Source organism: Plodia interpunctella, chromosome 22 (genome assembly GCF_027563975.2).
Source record: "Plodia interpunctella isolate USDA-ARS_2022_Savannah chromosome 22, ilPloInte3.2, whole genome shotgun sequence".
In the NCBI taxonomy this organism is placed as follows: Eukaryota; Metazoa; Arthropoda; class Insecta; order Lepidoptera; family Pyralidae; genus Plodia; species Plodia interpunctella.
This window is the reverse complement of record NC_071315.1, coordinates 2,814,372-2,829,524: the sequence shown is the minus strand read 5'-3', so window position 1 is coordinate 2,829,524 and position 15,153 is coordinate 2,814,372. Positions and strand designations below refer to the sequence as shown.

The 15,153-nt window shown below is 35.7% G+C and overlaps 1 protein-coding gene across 1 annotated transcript; it reads right to left on the bottom strand.

Annotated features, from left to right (window-relative positions):
* Nucleotides 1–73: 73 nt before the first annotated feature.
* On the bottom strand, nucleotides 74–15,084 carry LOC128679822 (uncharacterized). Its single transcript, XM_053762280.1, has 14 exons — nucleotides 14,917–15,084; nucleotides 14,629–14,832; nucleotides 13,906–14,099; nucleotides 13,406–13,607; nucleotides 12,549–12,644; nucleotides 10,534–10,694; nucleotides 10,246–10,411; nucleotides 9,104–9,181; nucleotides 7,898–7,952; nucleotides 7,244–7,311; nucleotides 1,917–5,868; nucleotides 1,429–1,525; nucleotides 890–1,033; nucleotides 74–697 (listed from the first exon to the last, which is right to left on the bottom strand). Exons 1-14 carry the CDS (start codon nucleotides 15,067–15,069, stop codon nucleotides 541–543), a joined length of 5,727 nt encoding a protein of 1,908 aa, XP_053618255.1. The 5' UTR covers nucleotides 15,070–15,084; the 3' UTR covers nucleotides 74–540.
* Nucleotides 15,085–15,153: the final 69 nt, after the last annotated feature.

Genomic DNA, 15,153 nt, shown 5'->3' with positions numbered 1-15,153 from the left:
GGGAGCGAAGCCCCGAGGCACAGCTAACACTACATAAAATTTCAAATATGAATGAAATTAAAATTCAGTAAAATTTAATTAAAAATCATTTATTGTGAAACAAAATTCATAATGAGAATGAACATTATATAAATAAAAGAATTAAAATTGACACTTTAACTTACACTAAACATATTTTAAAACAAAAATAAACCAACTCATTAACAAAAATATAACGACATTCTTTTTAACATCAATATATTACATTTAACAAGCTCTTATTTATCAAAATATATTTCAACAGCTCATTTGACGTAAAATTGAACATTGCATTGAAATACGTGCTAGATTATGCGTTTACTTGTCGCATGGTAATGATAAAACAAATTCGTGTTTATATGTAATGGTAATGGTACATGAAACATACATAAAACAATTTTGAGATTATACTTGTGCAAAATAAACGTATTGTTTTTTATTTAAAAATGAAAATCCTTTTTTATTCCTTACATTATATACATTCCATTTGGCTATAAATGCGGTGGACTGTAGCGTATATCTTTATTCAGTATCCTGGCTATGTATGCGGTGGACTGTAGCGTTGATATCTTCCCGTAGGAGCGCCACCATCACCCGTTTCTTCTTACAGTCCTCGCGAATAAACTCCGCGGCGCGACTTTTCAATTGCTCCATGAATTCCGTGTCCATTTCTTGGTTTCTGCGTAAAGTGTTTGTTTTGAATTAGACGAAAATAATTACAGTCTGTCTACAAAGAGTAAAGAATCAGGGTACTGTGTCCTTTTGTAATTTTCGAGAATTAGCGATGAATGTACCACTTATAAATTCATCACTAAATCTAGAAAATTACTTTTTGTTGAAAACATCAGTGAGCGCCCAAAAATATAGGTACCTCTTTTCCAAATCGTCAAACTTCCTGTCCAGTACATTGACGACCTCCTTCAGTACATCAGTGGCGACTTGCTTCAGCGCGCGGCGACGCTCGTGTTTCGCCAATGCCAGGTGACGCTGCGCTTCCACGAATAAATGGAGGAAGCTGGAAACACATTATCATACTCATGTCCTGGCATAAGGGATAAATCTAAGAAGCTAAGGAAGAAACCGGGCAAAGCTCAGATGAAAAAGTGAGTTTTGATGAGATTGAGATGAGATTCATAGAGTTGTTTGGCGGCATAGTAACACACATCCAAACTTTTGTATTTATAGGATAGCTAGTGGCTCGGCCCGGCTTCGCTCGTGTAAAACCTTAATAAATTATACACCTAAACATTCCTCAGGAATCATCCATCCATTTACAAAACCCGCATCAAAATCTATTGCGTAGTTTTAAAGATCTAAGCATACATAGGGAGAGACCGGGAAGCGACTTTGTTTACTATGTAGTGATAATAGGAACACTATGTGGTTTAATGTTAGTAATAACTGACGTACTTTTTGCTGGTATTTTGGTGGATCTCAGCCAAGGTTGTGTCCAGTTTCTCCATTATATTTTGAACTGTTTCTGCGTAGGAATCGTCCAAATTTTTACCTGAAATAGTAACCAAGAGGATTTATGAACTTTCTATACTATTATTATAAAGAGGTAAGCCTTTGTGAGTTTGTATGTATGATGCGGGTAATCGCCGAAACTACCGAACCAATTTCAAAAATTATTTCACCATTAGAAAGCTAACATTATCCAAGATTGAATTGAAGCGAAATGATAACAACCAATATTGAAGTCGTGCAGGCAATAGCTAGTCCTCACTAAGATTATAAATGCGAAAGTAAGTTTGTTTGTTACCTCTTCACGCTTCTACTTATAGTTTGCAGTACGGAGAAGGACATAGGGCCTTCATCTCGGAAAAATAACTGCTCCCGTGGAAATTCCCGCGGGCGAAGTCGCGGGCAAAAGCTAGTGAGAAATAAAATGCAAGAACCTGCAATTGTGGGAGCGCTCTTTTTCAGCCAATCATCGACGCTGGACATACTAGGGCCGCTCTCAGTGATTACTTCCATTTTCCCCTTCTTGCCATACACTCTCTCCGGAGTGTCGGATTTCCTTTTAGCACCCCTTATGGATACCCTCCCATCTACTCTTGTCGATGAACTAATATTCGATTCACCACTCGATATGCCTGCCGATTTCTTTAATCTTTTCGAAGACACTGATATATTCAATACGGGATTTTTCCCTCTTTCTTCAAGTCCAATCGGTTCCGTTATAGTATTTTCTTTTTCGGTTATTTGCGGAGTTATAAAAGCTTCTAATTCGTCAAGCAGTTTGATAGGAGAAATTATACTTTTACGAGCAGTGATACTATTATGATCATTATTATTACCGTCTATATCTGTCTCAATTTTTGTAATAGAAGAAATAGTTTTAGACGCTGACCTAAGATTGTACTGCAATCTGATACCTTTTTTAGTTTTATTCCCTTTAGAACTACTTTTAGAAGATAAACTCACTTCTTGTGATGTGTTTTGAGGGACAGATCTTATATCTTTGGCATTAACACTCGATATTGGACGTAAAAACGATTTTTCTGACACATCTTTGATTTTTTCTATCGGTTTAGATATTTGAGAGTTTGAAGAATCAGATGAGTTTCGTCTCGATGGCAGCCATCTAGAGATATCATCGTACGACATTTTAGTCAAGGACACGACAGGAGATATGCATTTCCTCGAGCTGTTTGAGCTTTCTTCAATCAAGTCCATTTTAATCTTATCAAAAATGTTTAATTTACACTTAGATGCTTTTGCGTCGGGTGACACAACTTTTTCAGAGAAATTTTCAATTAAATCAATTTTACCACCACATCTTCCATCTGATTTTCTTATTGGCCCTCGAAAAACGTCATTCGACCTTTCAAGCCTCTGTGCAACAGGTGAAGCAAATTGCGAATTATTATCTGCTCCTTTTAAATCGATTTCCAGGATCCCCGAGCTATTTTCGCTCGAATTTGGTTGGTTTAATTGTTCTTTAAGTTTTAGATAATAATCTTTTATAGAAGTGTCCATATCATCTATCGTCAGATCCCTTGATTGTACTCTTTTGAGGAGGAGTATTTTGTCCGGTGGTGCTTCGTCAATATTTCCGTGAGCGTTTATCGGAGATTTTCCAACTGTAGCTATAGATTTTTCCGATTGTACATCAGATATATTAACAATGTCGCCACCTTTTCTTCGGCGCACGTTCTCTGTGATTTCCTCAAAACTGATTTCTTCAATAACATTCTCGTTTTCTGTTAATATTGCATTATTTTTTCTTGTTATTATATGTTTAGAATTTGTTTGCTTGATATCCGAAATGTTTGGAGACATTCTGCCAAAGTCATTGGAAATAGAATGATGACTAAAATCCTTATCTATATCTAGAAGCATATTTTGTGTTGTGTTAGATTCGTCGACAATGTCAGGACCATCGTGGTATATTTTCTTCAGTTTATTCATGACTTGTGTGCACACAGAATCATTAGGGTCTTCATTTCGAGATGGCATCGCTTCTATTACCAATCCGGGTAGCGGGCTTAGAGTTTTATCATCATTATCATTTTTTCTGTCGATTTTAAGTTTGGCATCCTTTTTAACCGTGATTTTTTTCTTTTTCTTTCCACTTTTATTAGGACGAGATGCGGTTGTAACTGTTTCATCTATTTCACTTCCCATGACTTCCATTTGAGGTGGAGCTTCCAAAACAAGGTCAGGTTCTGTCAATACTTCATTGTCCGTTTTATTAATTACTAAAGAAGTGTTAAGTTTTTCGTTTTGTGCCTCCCTCATTCTTTCATCGGCCAAATTATAAGGTCTTCGCTGACTAACCTTTTTACGCCGGACAACGTTTTTTTTTGTTTTTTCATTGGCTTTAGCCTTTTTCGGTTTATCATCGGATGATCTTTCTGAGTAATTTACTTTATTGACGACTCTGCCATGGCGAGATATAATTGAATCGCAACTAGCATTAGTCGTAGTGCTAAAGCGCTTTTTCAATTCAACTTTTTTCTTCTTAAAGTCCTCATCTTCACTGTCACTCGTAAAATTGTATACAGCCAATTCTTCTTCGTTAAATTTATTATCTGCGAAAATAACATCGTGCTCTTCGACATTCGTTTTCAAATTATCAAAAAGGTCATTCATCTTTTTAGTCCTTGGAGACGGTGACCTCTTTTTAGCCAAAATAACATCAACTCTGGAATTTAAGTTGTCAAAACTATGTACCTTTTTAGATTTAGGAGATTGAGATCTAGTTTGCTTTTTATTTTTTCTTGATTTAGGCAAGCGAATAAGTTTGTTTCGCGTTTTTTCTATGTCCTTATAACAAGTAGCTGCGTATTTTGGAGTATTTTTAGAAACGGACTTGAAATCTGCTTCATCATCATCTTGTAAATAATGGACATCTGATTCCTGCTTTTCTGTATTTTCATTTGAATTATCAGTTTTATTATGTTCATCTTTTGGAGAATATAATTTGCGTCTTCTTCGAATCAGAGGCGCATTACTGTCGATACTCTTAGGGGATATATTAGTTATTTCTGGACTAGTTGCCGCCTTTTCATTTGGTACCTGTGCAACTTCAATAAGAATATTATCAGTTGGTTCAGAAACTTCTGGACAGATAGCTTTTTCTATTGATATGTGAGGTTTATTTTTTTCAAGCATTTCTGGATCTACACTATCTTTGCTTTCAGGAATAGGAGACATTTTGCTCGCTAAATTGTTTTGTCTTTTAGAACGTGTCTTCTTTGTGTTAAACTTCAATTTAATTACCTTTTTCTGTTTAGGTTTCTTTTTGGGAGTTTCAACCACTTTTTTATTATATGAATCTAAATTTTCAATGTTTACGAGTACTCGATTCACATTATCATCTCTATTTTCAACTTCTTTTATTTCCATAACATTTGATGAATCCATTCTTATATGATCCATTCCCAAAATTTCTGTACACTTTTCAATATCGTGGCAAACTTTATCGATAATGTTATTCAAGCAATCGATTACTTCTGCGTCTTGTATGTAATTAATGTCCACAAAATTCACTTGTAAATTTTGTGCGTTACAAAAATCTCCTTCAACTAAACAATCTTTGAAACTGTTACTATCTTCTGAGCTGGTTTCATTTATTTTTCTAGCTAAAGTGGGACTCAGAACGATACCTCCGGTTCTATCTTGCGTAATATGCTCAGAAAAGAATTTTTCAATAGCGTCTTCATCAAACGTAGGCATGTCATTAGTATCTATACCATTTTGGACATCATCTTCAATTTCCTTATGTTTATCGATCAAAACCTTCTTCCTTACACTAACAAATTCAAATTGGGACACATCTATTTCATTGCACTCAGATTCATTATCTTTAGGAACCGTTACTTTTTTTCTAAATGATTTAGGTTGTTCTAAATTAGGCGTATCTTCAATCGCATCACTATCTCTCAACTCTGGACTTTTCCTATTTTCACAAGTATTGATACCACTATCTAACTTATCGTCTTTGCTTTGTAGGGCTTCTTTTAAAAGCAAATCAACAATATTGTCTGACTCATAATCTTTATTTTTTGAAAGACTTTGTATGGTGTCATTTAAAATAGATTCATCGGCACCAACTGTGGCTACCAGAAGACATGAAGGATTATGTTCCTTAACACCACTAATGGGCGATATATATTTCTTAGAAACGGACGTCTCTCCGTCACTTTGCGACTTTTTCTCAGTTTTTCTAAGAGTCTTAAAACCTCCTCGATAAGGTCTATTACTGCTTGTTCCGCTAGCAATACTCTGTGTATCGATAACTTCAGTTAATTCGCTAACCATAGACAAATCGGGCAAAGCGGCAACTTTTACTGGTTCTTTATTGAATCTAAATTTTGGCAACGCTTCTAGTCTATCGTGGAGCTGAAAGTTGGTAAAAATATAGAATATTTATTTGTGATACTTGGTTTATACTTAGATTAGAAATTTTTTATCCAATATAAAGGTTTAGGCGATATACATATGGCTTGGCGCGGCACCATACTAATCTGCCGCGCGATCGCGAGACGTAAGTACGTGTACAAGGATTGGCCAAGGGAGGCCTTATGACAAGACAATAAACAAAATCATCTGCTTTTAAAAGCTTTATCTGTTTCTAAAGCGAAAACAAGTAAAATGAGCCATAGTTACATTGGTTGTCTATGGATCGGTAGGGAAAAGTTCACGTATCTGACACATAAGTTTATCTGATACACAAGTTTATTCACGAAGATCTATCTCGGGAAAATGACTTCTAACCTATTGGTATTATTATCACTAATTATGATTAATTCATATCAACCGGAAGATATCTTCTGTGCATAATATTTACCATTGATTTTAATTATACTACTAACTGCAGACACATTTCATACATTTTTTATAACGTAACATATTAAAATATTGTATTCATTATTAAAATTGCACAAATTGCATATATTTTCTGTATCAAATTACCTACAATTTAGCACTAGTTATATCTACATAAAATGCTGAAATATGGTTATTAAAAGTATTTTACAAGATTTTATGTATAGAGTGAGAGTAACTATTTTCGCGTGGTATCTTGCAAGTCAATTTTGAAGCACACATCTTTCACCGATTGAACTGAAATTTTGTACACACGTTTGGTTTGCACAATGCAATTTGACGTCCTCGGTGGCGAAGTGGTAAAGTGCTTGCCTCTGAACCGAGACCGAGAGGTCCGGGTTCAATCCCCGGTCGGGTCATGTTGGAAAATGATCTTTTTCTGATTGGCCCGGGTCTTGGATGTTTATCTACATATGTATTTGTTATAAAATATAGTATCGTTGAGTAGTATCCCATAACACAAGTCTCGATCTTACTTTGGGGCTAGCTCAATCTGTGTGATTTGTCCTAATATATTTATTTATTATTATGTAATAAGCATAACCTGATGGTGCAGGATCGGCTCACGACAAGGGAACTCCTCAAAGGTTTACTGCACGAACATGATTTAAAACTTGTGTCAAAAATGTTATATATATTTAAATATATATATACTTTGTAATCGATATCCATACTAGTCCTTACTAATCCATACTAACATTATAAAGAGAAAAGGTTTGTAATTTTGTTTGTATATAACTCAACCACTACATACTGGGCGGATTTTGATGAAGTTTAGCACAGAGACGAACAAAACCATTAGATGTAACATAGGCTACTCTTTTATTATGGCCTTACCCAAGCAAAGCCGGGACGGGCCGGTAATTTAATACGTACAGTATATACTCACAAGAGCTAGCGACGTCGTGGACGTCGTAGACGGAGACTTCCACGTAGAAGCCGATTTTGTCACATATCCTACAAAAACGATAAAATATTGTTTTCTTTCCAAAACCTTCTTCTGTGTATAATAAATAATAGTGACTAGGCTAATCCTATTCTACTAATATATAAATGCGAAAGTTTGTGAGGATATGTGTATGTATGTTACTCTTTCACGAAATATCTACTGGATCGATCTTGAAATTTGGTACACGGGTAGTATATAACCTGGAATAACACATAAGGTACTTTTATCCCGAAATTCCCACGGGAGCGAGGCCCCGGGGCGCAACTTGTTGTTCATAAAAAGATAAAACATACCTACTTTCGAAGTATTTTTACTAAACTTACTTTATAACTGAAGTATGTTTTGTCAGTGTTACAACATTTGATATTGACAGCACGAGACAAAATTTACAAGTCTGTCAAGAAAGTGAAGAAAATGGATATATTTAACGAATTACACTTTTTTGCCTTTTGCATATATCGGAATTAAAGGACTATTTTATATCACTACTAGCAGCCAGTCCCGACTTCGCACACCTGAAGCTTCCTCAGGAATATTATGGTTATAACTTGGCACAAGATATTTATTACAATGGAATTCATATGTAAAACATACCTGAAAATTTACGTCGCGTAGTACGAACTGGGTGAGAAAATCTCGTGTCTTCTTCCTAAGAAAAAATATTTTATTTATAAAATTGTTTAGTTTAGTTCATACCTATTGTTTAATATTTACTTAATACATTTAAACAGACTTATATAACACTAGATGTTGCCCGGGGCTTCGCTCCCGTGGGATTTTTGAGATAAAATATAGCCTATAGCATATAGGTATAGTTAAAGAGAATTTTTGAATCGGTTCGGTATTACCTCTTTATAATAATAGTATAGATAGAAAACACTCATCCATGTTACAAGACATATTTTTAGTACACAATTAAATGTATACTTTGAACCAAAATAATAATAATAATAAAATAAGCAATTATTTTTATGTTTACACAATCTACTAACAAATATAACATCAAACCTACCTTTTATTGCAAAAACAGATAAATTTTGACAATACTTGCTTGACACGATTTCGATACTACCCACAAAATATACAAATCGCTAAAAGGTGTTTCTCAGAGCGTTTCGACCGCTGCGGCCGCGCTGTCATTACGATCCGTCAATTTCCTTGTGGAAAGAATCGTTAATCAAACATTCATAAAATTGACATTACTACAGTACAGATTAATATTTTATGTTAAAATTAAAACTGTCGAAACGCTCTAGGAATCACCAAAAACCCATGTCTGTTTAATCATTGCCATGTTTTACAAGCTTTTATTTTAGTTGCTTGTAAGTATTAATGTATAAGTAATAATTAACTATATTTGTTCTAGTGGAATATTGACACTCAGTTTTGAAGCAGATATCTTCAATCGACAGAGCTGAAATTTTGTATACACGTTTAGTTTTGATGATAATGCATTACAATGACAATCATGGCCTGATCGGGCACCTGGTGGTGGCTGGTAGCGCTGAATGCAGCAAGGTCTCTGACAACAAAAAAGTACAAACAGCATTTTTTTAACAAAATTAGTGTTGCCGCTCGCTAGTTATCTATCGATTGCGTTTCGACTGACTACAGACGGTTTGAGGTAAAGCAATAGTATCGATAGTATCGATAGCCGGGTTAGGTGCAAAACTATTGATATGCGATATTACATATGCTATCGATACTATCGGTAGTATGGCCTTTTTCGAATGAAACTATCGATTGTAAAATTATCGATAGTTCGGCAACACTACAAAAAAATATTTTTATGAAACTTACCGAACTACTGACTATCTTTTTATTCCCATCAGCTTTGTGAGGAGACGACGAAGACAACTCTTCGAAATCTATAAGAATCTAAAAATGCCAATCAAATATGTAGGTGCTGCTTATAGTGTCAAAAAGAGGCGTGTGGTTCTCGTCCCAGAATACGACCACTACCTATCTTCATGTCATCATAGACCAACCTTGGCGGCGCGGCCAATGCAACAAGGCAACAATAACATTCCCAAGGGCTAACGTCAGGCAGGCGGACGGTCGTGACATAGGCATCTCTCCTGTCACGGGTGTTTGAAAATGAAAAAAAAAATAGAACCGGTGACGGATTTACCAGTAATTTGAAAAGGAGCCTGGAGTGGATATTAGAGGGCGGCAAATTTAAAATGTTATTGGAAATTATGATATGATATTTCGTTATACTGAGACTGGATTGCCGAAATAACAACGCCTAATTAGGAGTGTGTTAATCCGCCACTGATAAACCGAAAGATAAACTGATATTTATTATATAGATATTTATTCTATTTATATTTATTATAAACCTACAAATAAATAAGTAATAGGCTACCGAATGGTTCTATGAGCGTTTCGACCACTTCGGCCGCGCTGTCATTACAATCCGTAAATTTTCTTGAGTTAGGAATCATTTCCAAAATCAATCATTTATAAAATTTACATTACTACAGTACAGATTGATTTTTTTAAAGACAGATAGTAAAACTAATTCTTGTTTATGTTAAAATTTGAAAAATTGTAATTGACAGCGCGGCCGCTGCGGTTGAAACTTGAAACACTCCACCTTACCGCAGGCTGTGTACAAAAGTTATAGGTACAGGGTGATTACACATTGTGATTATACATTGGCATTATATTATCTACATGTTCAGTCGATTGGTATGGAAGCAACCTTGAAATCGCGAAAAAAATATCAGCTGATCTATACATTTTCCACAAATTAGCTATTTAATTTTGTATAGAACAGCTGCTTTTTTATTGCGATTTCGAAATTATTCCCGTACTAAAAGTTGTTCAGAATCATGGACTGAGCATGTAGACAAAATATTGCCAATTTATAAAAAGTCAACCTGTATATGTATTTTTTTTAGTTTTATTGTATTAACTAGTTAATATATAAATCTCACCTCATAAAGATCACCAAAAACGTCTCTTAAAGCGTTGTCGAACCTTCTTAGATCGTTTCTTTGGCTGACTGCAATAGTAATATCCCCGTCTCCTATTGGCTGGTCTGAAGGGTACGTGTGTAGGGGACGCATTGTTTTGATTACTAATGTCAATTCTGAAGATTCCCTGGTAATGGAAATAACTTTTACAAATTTTAAGGGACGCTGTTAAATAAAATAGTAGACTATTTAATCTACTTGTTCGGATGTAAAAAATTATGTATTGTATGATTTCACCAAAAACCTTACCTGCCAAGTTTAACACACGTGACTATATCACTATCCACAACCAGGGTGTGCATGGTAGCTGCGGGCAACTTCAACACTTCAGTCATACGCGGCTCCAGTAGTATTGTGATACTTTTGGTGGCTGGGTTTATGTCCAGCCAGGCGTCACGTTTTGTTGAGCACTACGATCGAAGATCAAGTTTTGAAATGTGTTTATTCATCCTTTTTCATGTTATTATAAGATTTTAAATCATGTTATTAAATAATTTTATTTCTGGTTATAAAATAAAGTTTACAATCAATACAGACGTCGGGGACCCGTGTATTAGATATCTTAGAGACTAACATTATATACAATCAAATCCTACTAATATCATAAATGCGAAAGTTTGTGAGGATGTTTGTGTGTGTGTTACCCTTTCACGCAAAATCTACTGGACCGATTGTTATAAATTGCTAATGGTCTGACAATTAAGTGGTGACGATGATGGTGCGAAGTGGAGACGAAAAACTAGGAAAGCGGACCCTGGGCTCCGACGCTCAATGGCTGAGGAAGTAACTTTCGCACTTAAATTAAACTGAAATAGAGATCGCAATCTTGTGTTTTAATTCTTGTAAAATTGTGTTTTTTATTAAGTACTTTAAACTATAATCGGTAACTTTTAAACTTTCGCGTTGCATAATTATATAATGACCAAAAATATTATTAGTCGGACGGACTTTTGTAACAAGGTTCGAAACGTCTGGGAAATAAAAAAGGTATGCGCGTTTAACGCCTTAATGTTGTTTAGTATATGAGATCGGTAATTTAAATTAATGGTTTAATAAGGATATTACCATAATAACCTACTAACTAACTATAATTACCGCCAGACGTCTAACCGAGCTTAAGGACGCGAGTTTGGGTTGACCCTACCAATTACACTGACCCTTCTAACTCACTAAACATCCTAATTAGATAACCGGCAGCTAACTAACTGAATCATCGAATACTGACCTCTCGCTCGATAACAAATATGACTCATACAGTGACACAGTAGTAAACACACTCTAATATAAGTCAAAAACAAAACATTTATTCAGAAATATGACTTTTTCGAGTCTGAAACGGTTCTACGACAATTGCTTCGTCTACGAACTGAACTTCGTGGACGAAGCAATGGTCGGAGAACCGTTTCAGATTCCACTTTGTCACGTCATATTCTACATTACCTATTTACCAAAGCTACAAACTACTAGCATTTCGGAACGTCCACTGTTGAGAAGAAATGCCGAAAGAAACTCGTTTATACAGCTGCAGTAGGTACACTTCGGTTTTTTCTTATGTAGGCTCCACACTATCGCCGAACTCTGACAGATGCCGACGCGAATTTACGTTGCGTGATTTGTATGAGTGCTTTTATTTACCGCTATGAAAAATCAGCAATGTATACCTGAATCTGTCAAGGTTTGGCGAACTATTCGCGGATCATTCAGAAGGCATCAAGTTATTTCTCCACCGAGTGACAGAATAACGCAAATATTATTTTTGATATTTGCATGTATGTAAAAAATGTGTACTGTTATCTATCCCGACTAATCCTTTTGAATCGATCAGTTTATATATATCTTATCTACATCCATGAGAAGCATCTCCTCCCACGCAGATTGTAAAAGTCTATCAAGGGATAGGACTATGAACTTATGATTCTTCCCATAGGCGATGGAATAGTAACCTATTTAATCTCAATTCCACTATCAATAGCTAAACGTGGAATTCAATTTTTACTACTTGGCTCTGTTTACTTCGTAAGGTCTGTTTCAATTAGACATGATACTGTATCTCTATCTTACTAGCTGCGCCCCGGGTCTTCGCTCCGGTGGGAATTACGAGATAAAAAGTACCCTACGTGTTATGCCAAGTTATATTCTACCCATGTACCAAAATTCATATAATAATCGGTCCAGTAGATTTTGCGAGAAAGGGTAACAAACATGCATACATCCTCACAAACTTTCGCATTTATAATATTAGTAGGATTGTATTTAAGACTTACCTCCATAATTAAAGTGCCGATCGTGATCTGACGGTAGGCAACGGACGTGGGGAGTCCCGGAGACTGATTGTGGGCGTTGAGGAAGTCTCGAGCGTCCTGCGAATATCGTTTGTTTCAGTTGTAGATAGACAGCCGAGGGCAGAGGAATCAGATGGCGAGTCTATCTTGACGCATCCTTTATTCGCATAATATCAGATTCTTAAAATATTAGACCATCAAAATGAGCAAATTCTCAATACAGCCAAAGTACAATCTTTAAAAAATTACATCAAATTGATTTTTTTATCAAATTTAGTTTGAAATAGAGCGATTCGGCAGCTGCGGCCGCGCTGTCATTACATTTTTTTCAAATTTTAACACAGACAAGAATTAAGTTTTCTATCTAACTTTAAATGTGGTAATGAAAATTTTAGGAATTATTGATTATGGAAATATATCCAAAATCAATCATTCCTAAAATCCTCAAGAAAATTAACAGCACGGCCTAAGCGGTTGAAACGCTCTGAGAACCACACTTATAATATACTAGCAGCCCGCTCTGGCTTTGTTCGGGTATAACCATGATTTAAAAAAGTAGCCTGTAAGTAAAGTAGTCAAAACTACTGGGCCTATTTCATCAAAATCGGCCCAGTTATTTTTTCAGTTTATTCATTACAAATAAAAAAACAGAAATACAAATCTTTTCTATATACATATATATTATTATATTAGTATGGATTATTCCAGAAGTTACCGCCCTTCATTTAGCTTCCTTGTAACGACCCTCCCCGCACCCCTCAGCCCCCCTCGCCCTAGTTGGTCGGCTAATTCGGTCTGCTATGTTTGGTACTACATTGTAAACAAGAGGTATAAATTACCAGATAAAAATTCTGCCACTTCCTCTCGAGAAATACACCAACTGCCTCCTTTCTGTACAGGTTTTCGGGGAACCACATAGAGGCCGCCGTTTGCCGCACACTCGTGTTCTGTCTCGGCAACAGCCAGCGGAGTAATGTCTCCAGTATGTAGTACTGGGTTGGGACGTGTCCTGTAGTAGCTAGGATAGTCGATAGCTTTACACTGAAAATGATCCAATGAATATATCAATACATAGTATAACACAAAGTAGCTTTCCCTATGAATGCTTAGATGTTTAAGACCATGCAACGAATTTTGATGCTGAGTTTTCTTAATAGTGATTCAAGAGAAAGACAAAGCTCCGGGACTTTGCTCCCATGGTAACGGATAAAAAGTACTATGTATTTTTCCAGGTTATATTCTATCCATATACCAAATTACATAATAAAGTTACTCTTACATGCAAAATCTACAATATGGATTGTTAAGAAAAATAGAAATTAAGTTCAAAGAATCTCACAAATAAGTCTCCAATCGATGCCTGGTAGAGAACCTGACTTCCCTGCTGGAGTCGGCGCAGCACAAGTTGAGACAGTACAAGATGTCCAGCCGTTGCTGAACATTAACCTGAGACCTGGTTGCCAAGTCCAGGAGGTACTCCGCTGTCCCTTCAACTAGCATGTCTGGGAGGACACTGTCTTTTAGTCTTAGCTCCTGAAAAAAAAAATTTTACACATTATGATTGAAATTATCATTGGTCACTTTCCACCAACACCATTTCACCCTAGGACGTCTTACTAACAGCTCATTATACAGAGCATGCATGTAGGCTGTAGGAGTCGCATCAACAAAAGAATAGTTAAGAAACCCAGGTACAATAAGCAAAGCCTGCCCATACACCATTAGCGGTGCTGCACTTACTGAAGGATCTAGTTTCAATGACATTGGCCTGATCCTCACAAATTATAAATCATTACAATTTACAACCTCCGTGGCATAGTGGTCACTATGCCCATCCGCTATTACCTGTTTGATTCCCAGTGTGGGCTAATGTTTAGATCTGCGATACAAGCTCAGTGCTTAGTGTGGGCCATGAGTGTTGTCCATTTCTTTATCATTTATAAGATGTATTGATAAAAAAGCAAAGGACAGAAAAGGATAAATACCTGATTGACTGAGTTTGTCAAAGGTCAGGAAAGAAATAACATAAAGATGATGATGGTAGCAATTGTAAAACACTTACCTTTATAAACTTGAGAAGCAACTTCATAAATGACCACCAGTTCTTTGTCATAATAATAAGTTGTTTCCTTGTTGAATCCAACCAGTGCTGAAATAATAACACAAGCTCTTTGCCAAGAAGACCCCATATTTTCGAACGGCCAACTTCCAACAGTCGCTCAATAATGATGATTGCTGCACCATGGCCATCGCACTCTGTGAAGTACTAAAACAACAGATATTATTTTAATTTACATATTGGGTGGTATACGTCACAAGAAATACCTATAATAATAACAGTAATAAATACCTCAACTTCGAAAAAACGAGCCTTTTTCAAAGAAATTACAGTCGACATGTTCAATTGTATTTTCGTGTTTTTATATTTCCTTGAAACATCTTTTGTGATGTTGATATAATGTTCTAAGCTTTCAATATTCAGAAATAGCTTTTCAATGTCCATTTTTACAAAATTGTTGCAAAAATGAACACAATATTTTTATATTCTAATTTCTTTTCCCGCGGAATATTTTGAAATGAAAACAAA

What these genes read in the sequence shown, in the direction of transcription:
- LOC128679822 (XM_053762280.1), bottom strand. Translation starts at nt 15,069, where the DNA reads ATGGACATTGAAAAGCTATTTCTGAATATTGAAAGCTTAGAACATTAT. An exon ending in CTCGTTTTTTCGAAGTTGAG is followed by an intron (nt 14,833 to 14,916) that starts GTATTTATTACT and finishes CTGTTGTTTTAG; the next exon opens with TACTTCACAGAGTGCGATGG. An exon ending in GAGCGCTCCCACAATTGCAG is followed by an intron (nt 1,526 to 1,916) that starts GTTCTTGCATTT and finishes TTACTATTTCAG; the next exon opens with GTAAAAATTTGGACGATTCC.